Source organism: Falco punctatus, assembly GCF_963210335.1.
Source record: "Falco punctatus genome assembly, chromosome: 3".
Taxonomy (NCBI): Eukaryota; Metazoa; Chordata; class Aves; order Falconiformes; family Falconidae; genus Falco; species Falco punctatus.
In genome coordinates, this window is record NC_137582.1 from 1,147,067 (window position 1) to 1,154,271 (window position 7,205).

At 41.5% G+C, this 7,205-nt stretch overlaps 1 protein-coding gene across 4 annotated transcripts in view; it reads left to right on the forward strand.

Moving 5' to 3' along the window:
- TG (thyroglobulin) overlaps positions 1-7,205 on the forward strand; it is a 164,404-nt gene that overhangs the window by 91,868 nt on the left and 65,331 nt on the right. For all 4 annotated transcript variants that reach the window (XM_080377856.1, XM_080377858.1, XM_080377857.1 and 1 more), the window contains one exon: positions 3,882-4,081. In XM_080377856.1, the coding sequence (XP_080233982.1) occupies positions 3,882-4,081 (200 nt within the window). The remainder of the gene's footprint in view (positions 1-3,881; positions 4,082-7,205) is intronic.

Sequence of the window (7,205 nt, forward strand, 5' to 3'; positions counted from 1 at the left end):
ATTATATTTGCCCTGTTTGCAAATACCAGACCTACATACTTTGCCTCATGATTCTTTTGAGTGTTTACTGCTAGTGCTGGGTGGGTTTTGCCTAGTTTGGGGTTATAGGTGCAGCTGTTGGTTATTGTTTGCCTTCTCTGTTTTGCTGCTTTGTTCAGAGCTCTCTCCCAGGAAAGCCTGTTCTTCATTCAGTAACTAGAGAGCTGGCGCTACAAACTCCTTACTCATTTAGATAAGATGTTGGTAATAGGTGTACCTGGGGGAAGAATCACTGTTTTTATCAGTGCAAACCAGATGCTTATGAAAGTGATACCATGGCTTCATTTTGGCTAGAGCCAAATGCAGTGTGGATGTGTGCTGTGCGAGCTTCCATTACGCAGCACTGCCCACACATTGCCCACTAACCTCCTTCAGCCCTGTGAATCTCACTTAGGTTTCTTCCTAAGTGGAAACTGCTAGCTGGGCTGAATATTATATAGCAGTATTTATATGATGGCACTTAATTTAGGGATCAGGAAAATTATCCAGCCTCTTCTGCATAGGGATCTGCACGCAAGTCCCAAAACATGAATGCATGAGCTGAATGTCCTGAATTTGCATTCCTGTAAACCTTCAGATAGAGGTGGTTCATCATGAGTAGGGAGTATTTGGTGGCCTTCTTTTTTGTACTGTGATGCTGCAGCCCTGGAAAAGTGCAGTCCTTCCTGGCCTCTTCCCTTGTGGGAAATCCTTGGTGTGCATTTGGGAAAATCCTATTGCTCCAAAAGGAACTGGACCAAGTAGGACAAGCTCTTTCCAAGAGTCATTGGAACAAGCTAAGTACCACATTCATGGGAAACCCTAATAATTCCTTCAGTGCCACAATCCTGTCTCCCCTATGTCCCTTTTAGTCTGACAGTGTGTGATGAGGTGTGGTATGTTTGTACCAGGCTCCCTGGCAGCATGGATTTTCAGTCATACTCATTGTGGTGAGCAATACTCTCACTGCAAGATCTGTTCTTTGGTCCACCACAGGTTGGTGGCATACCTCTGACTCCTTCTGCACATGGCCAGTAGTCACTGGGGGTTCTCACTGAAGGTTATCAAGCTGGGCCAAATACTATAAGGGTTTTTCTCAAGACTCAAACCAAATTCTTAATGATATTCCAGGAATGTTTCCATTCTTACTAGAAGACTTGACAAATCTTGGTCCTTTGGAAGTTGTTCCATCGGGTTCAAAGCGGGTAGGGAGCTCACCCCTAGGACTCTGGGAACATTAGCAGCAGGACTGTTAGAAGGCCCTAAATTTGCAAACAAAAGTTATGATCTTGTGAGCAATATCAGTTTCATTATTCAGCTGAAAAGACTGTAAAGTGCTGAATCATCTTGCGTTGACTTGTTATATATTGCAAAACTAGAAATGAAGGACTTAAATAAAGATTTGGGGGGATGAAGGGCAGTGAAAACAACAGATTTTCCTTTATTAAAAAAAATATGGTTTTTTTTTATTCTGCATTTGTTTTGGACTCTCATTGACAGGGCTTTTGCAAGCAAAGAGCTCTTATTTTTCCAAGTATAAAGGATGTTTAATTTGCTCTTTGCAACCATTAATGGTTGCAAAAACTGATGCACGTTCTTACTGGTGCCTTCACCTCCCACTCATGATATGGATGGCAAGAGAATGGAGAAGACAGTCATGTTTCTAGGCCTGATTCTTTTAAGAGTCAATGAAGTCATACAAACTGGGATGATTTTCATGCTTAAATTTAACACTATTGTTGTTCACCAGTTTAGTAATGACAGAAATGCGTATGTATGTCCTTGTTTTCTGAACACTGGTTTCTTTTCTCCACACATTCTCCTGTGGTCTTCAGGTATGTGATCTCTTCCTGCAAAAAAAGGCAGTGGAAAATATCCCTGGAAGACACATTTCTTTTGGTCTAACTACCATGTATGTCCATGCATGCATCTGTTCCCCAGTGTTGTACATTTCAAAACCTGGCTGTGGTTTTTGCCAGGGGAAAAGGAACTGGTTCTATTTCCCTCTTCAGTCTTGTTGTTCAGTATACCAGTAGAGAGGCACATTGTGGGGCTACAACATTTACATGGGTTTCCATACAAAAATTTCTTGACCAAAAGGGTTGTCGAGCACACGGGCTGCCCAGGGAAGTGGTTGAGTCACTACCCCCAGGGATATTTAAAAGATGTGTAGATGTGGCACTTAGGGACATGGTTTAGTGGTGGACTTGGCAGTCCTAGGTTAACAGTTGGACTTGATGATCTTAAAGGCCTTTTCCAACCTAAACAATTCTAAGATTCTGTAATTCCATGGCACTATTATTCTATGATTCTATGGTTTCACTTCCTCTGAGGAGGTCTCATGAGGCCTGCGCTAAGCCCTTGAAGTGAGGCTTCCTTTTCAATAGCATAGAGAGGGTTAAGAACCCTGGGAACTGGTCATGGTGTGCAGCATAAACTAAAATACCTGAAAAACTAAAGCAGGGAAAGTTTTTTCTCCATTTGTTTCACTGGTGTGGCTTGGCCTGATCATCTGAAACTATGGCTACAGGTGGAAAGTTGTACTTTCTGGGGCCATGTAGTTCTTGGCTGTCCTACTGAAACAGTGATGGCTATTGTAATGTGGGTATGTGTATGATCTGCAAGGCTAGCGACAATCTGGCTTCCTCTATATTCTGTTCTGCTGCTTAAATCGGCCTCTGTGATATCTCAGTAATTCATTATGGTAGGCATATGGATATCTAGGATGTATGCTTTCAATAGCTCTTTGCCTGAGACAGGGCTCCCAGTCCACAAAGTGGCAGCTTCTTATTCCAGTCTGTTTTGATTCACTCGTTTCTGAGTCTATTCTCACTTTAAAACTGCACTATTTGGTCTTGCCAATGGAAAAAACAATTTCAGATGTGTTCTGGGATTTTCTGTCTTGTCTTGGATTTCCCTCCCCCACACACGTCTTAAACGTGGGGAATTTTAAATCACTATAAAAGAATGGCTCAATGTGGATTAAAAGGAAGTAGACAGTGAATAATCATTTTCTGTTCCTTTCTTACAGACTGTGCAGGAATTATTATTTCTGCTTTTGATGATATAAAATTAAGCTTGCCAGGGGGTTGCATCATTAGATGCTTTCAGCATTAGTTTCCTATAAATCAGGGTGTCAGGTTGCCACTGGTTGGTAATGAAAGGAAAATAGTCTTCCTAAGGATCGTGAGTACATGATTATTTTTCTTTTGTTTTCATGGAAACAAAAATACAAACATGTATAAGTCAGACCTCCATCAGTTAGACATCAGTCAGCCTCAAACTTAAAACGTACATGGAGACATTATACATTATAAAATAATATTGGTATGTGTGTAAAGAAATGCAAGATGATGTGGCTTATAAATGATTGGTCAGACAGGGTAAAAAGGATGTAAGGAAGCAAACAGATCCAGTTAGGTGTACTCCAGGGAAACAGTTGATGATCCTTATGGGTCCCTTCCAAACACTCTGGGGTTTTTTGTTCACTTTTAATTCATTTTGAGATCGAGCTACTTATGTAGAAAAAGAATTTCATGGCCTAAATTTAAGGATACTTGACCCTGGATTCAAGTCTGCCATGAGGTGTCCAAATGAAGCTTGGAAGTCAGAGTGTTATTTTTGTATCATCGGGGCAGGCAATTGGGCACCTCCAGGCATGCTTGGTGGAATGGTTAAAAACTGAAACGGAGTTAATCTGTAAAGTGATGACCATGGAAGAGACCCTTCAGACTTTTAAACTCTGGTGTCAGTTTTGTCAAGGTTCAACTGCAAGAGCTGCTAAAAATGTAACATTTAATCAAAACTTCAAATGTGTTTAGATTGATTTCTTTATAGACCTGTTTGTTTATTTGCCACAACAGGTTCTCCTGAGGTACGTGGAAACGCTGGCCTTTTGGATCAATTAGCAGCTTTGAAGTGGGTACAGCAGAACATCGCTGGCTTTGGAGGAGATCCGAGCCGCGTTTCTTTAGGAGCTGACCGTGGCGGGGCAGATGTTACCAGCATTCACCTGCTCACAGAAACCGTGGATACAAACCTCTTCAGGAGAGTGGTGTTGATGGTAAGTCCCATTCCTGCCACTTCAACTTCAGTGTAAATGGAGGTTGTTATAGATGTGAGGATGTTGCAGTGTGTGGGTGCTGCTTTTATTTCATCCATGCCTTGGCAGCGCTAATTGGGCGGTTATTGCTATAGTTATTTTTCATCTCACCTGTGACTGCTATCTCCAGGACCGGGGTGCTTCACAGGGATGTACAAGAGATGCACTTTAGTGATTGATTTAGTCATAGTAAAACTCTGGTTTTCGTCACTGTGGTTTTTTTGTGTATTATATAAATAGTCTTGTTTCCTAACTTATAGGTACAACAGGTTAGTTTCCATTCCATAAATACGGTTGTTGATCTGCAGTTTTGAGAATCTAAAAATAATGAGCCAAACATCCACACGTTTAAAGTATCCAATCTTTTTATCTGATCTCACGACAGATTTCATTTTAAAGAAAAAGCAAGTTTCAGAAAGAGACTAAAAATCTGTTTACCCACAGGCTGATTTGCTGTCAGCTTGGGCCATTTTCGCAGTCACCCCAAGTGGATCCATATCTTTACAGCCAAATCATAGGACTTTGAGATCTGCTTTTTCAGCGTTGATACTACCACTGATCTTTGCAGCCTCAACTAGGAGTAGTGTGCTCTGAAATGAGCCGTAATCTTCAGTGGAGGTTTATATATCCAGCAGAAATGGTACTTGAACAAAATGATCTTTCTGCTAGCAGCACTGGCTTGGAACCGTGAACAGAGGAACAGAATTCTTGGTCCGGAAAACCTGGGGCCCACTTAGACAAAATCTTGCCTTGAAAATAATGACATCTCTAGCAACTACTTGATTTTTCTTCAGTGTGCCCCTGTCCCAAGAAACGTGACCTTCCTTTTGTATCCCTGTGTCTCAATAAGATTATTTTAATTGCATCACTCTAGTGGAGAAGCAAGGGAAGTTGCTGAAAATTGCTGTTCAGTAGTAGGTTTTTTCTGTTGTTCTCAGATAATTCCTCATAGAGTTCCTAGGTTTTTACTCTACTCTTGGCGTAGCGGTTAATTTGCTAGTAGACCTAGAGTCCTTTTCTCTCAGAGCACAGTTTCATCCTACTCTTTCTCTGAAGTCACTAAGTTTTTACTGACATGGCTCAGGATGGGGCCCTGTGAAAGCTGTGGCAGGATACAGTGCAATTTACCAGCTGAGCAATGTATGTGAGCAATGCATGAAAGGCAAATGCAGGGACCTCTTTACTTATCATTATTTCTGGACTGCAGTTCCACACTGCATCTTTTCTTTTATAAAACTTTATGAAAGTTTGAACACCTTCTTTCTCCTACAGCAGGACATTGAATAACAGAAAACAGTGGCAAGTGCAATCAGCAGGCAGGTGCATCAGTTCTTCCTACTGATTTACTGGTCATAACAATTTTCTTCATGGGACTGTGTGGACCGCTTCTTGGCAAAAGCAGGTTCTCCACTTATTTCAAAGTAATGTTAAGTTTTTATCCTTGCAGTGTCATGGTGGTTTTAGTTTTCTTGTGAAATATACTGACAGAATAAAAAGCAAGCAGTAACAGCACTGGCTTAAAAATATACTTTCTCTTTTTTCTCTTTTTTCTTTTTTTTCTTTTTTTTTTTTTTTAAATGAAGTGATGCAGAATGCAACTGTTGGTTTACTCAGATTTCTCACCTAGACCTCTTGTAAAAGGATGTGTCTTGTTTTTGTTCCAAGACACCAAAATCATTGCGTACTTTTAATTTTACTGGAAAAAAAAGGAGGTGCACACAGATTAAGAATGATGAAACTGAGAATATGTACCAGATGTGGCCTTCCTGAGGGAAAATTCCATGAAGCAATACAGCTTTTCTGCAAAAGTTAGTTTTGCACTCCTTGTCTCTGTCATGCATAAAAAAATAGTTTCTTAGCCTGCAGAGAGCAGTGATGTATGAAACTTTCTCTACAAGAAGCCTACACCTGAAATAGAAAAATGCTTTTGAGTTTCCTATGTCTACCCTATAAAAGATTTTGTTTGGAACAGATCTGGAAAAAGATTGTACAAAATCAATGCAAAGCTGACATGGGGACTTTTTATAACAGTTTGTCTTTTGGTAGTATGATTAGAAAAAAAGTAGTCTCAGTGATTATGGTCTTGTTTTAAATCACTTAAGAGCATTAACCTGGTGTTTGAATTCATCTTTTAATTAACTGGTTTGTTTACCACTGCAATTTTGATGTGGAAGAGTGGATCAGCGGTGTGGATTTCCTCCATCTCTTGCAGGAGGCAGTGGAGGCAGATATGTTAGGTGTCCCCTCCAGGCATTCCCTGGTGGGGGTCAGAAAGAGAGCTCCCAGGCTCGGGAGCAAGGGAAGGCACCAGAAGCCTCCTAGCTATGGAAGCAGGGTGGCCAGTGTGGAAAAAGCATATTTATTGCCCCGCTGAAAACTACTGCAATCAGGTGCAGGGCTGTCTGACGTGGACCCTAAATATCCCTGACTGTGTGATTAGCTACCCTTTAGATCCCCTTTCTTCCCTCTTTTATCATCTCCTTTCCCCCACCCCTCCCCCCCCCCAGCCTTTACCAGCCTCATTACCTCTCAAGTAAACCAACCACCTCTGATTACTTTTTCTCCATTGCTCCCAGTTTTGCTACATCTCCACCCAAATTTGATATTTCTGATACTGTCTCTTAGGTAACCTCAGATTTCTATAGAGTCACTGTGATGTGTCTTTCAGTTATTTATGAGAAATGGCCAGACCTCACAGAATTTCCCCATGACCACCTGTGAAATGCAGCCATCTCTTATGGCAGAATTCACAAGTTTTTGTCATCTTCTCATGTTGTTACTATGAGCATGACGGAGCACTGGCATAAGTTGCCCAGGGAGGTTGTAGAGTCTCCATCCCTGGAGACAGTCAAAAGCCATCTGGACATGTTTCTGGGCAACCAGCTGTAGGTGACCCTACTTGACCAGGGTGGTTGCACCAGGTGACCTCCAGAGGTCCCTTCCAAACTCAACCACCGTGATTGCATGAACTTGTCACCACCAGAACACATCTTATCCCCTTCCTACAGATCGTGTTTGAAGTGCTACCCAGTCACGTGTGCTCTTGCATTCTTTTGATCTGTCAAAGATACCTTCTGGCAGTGTC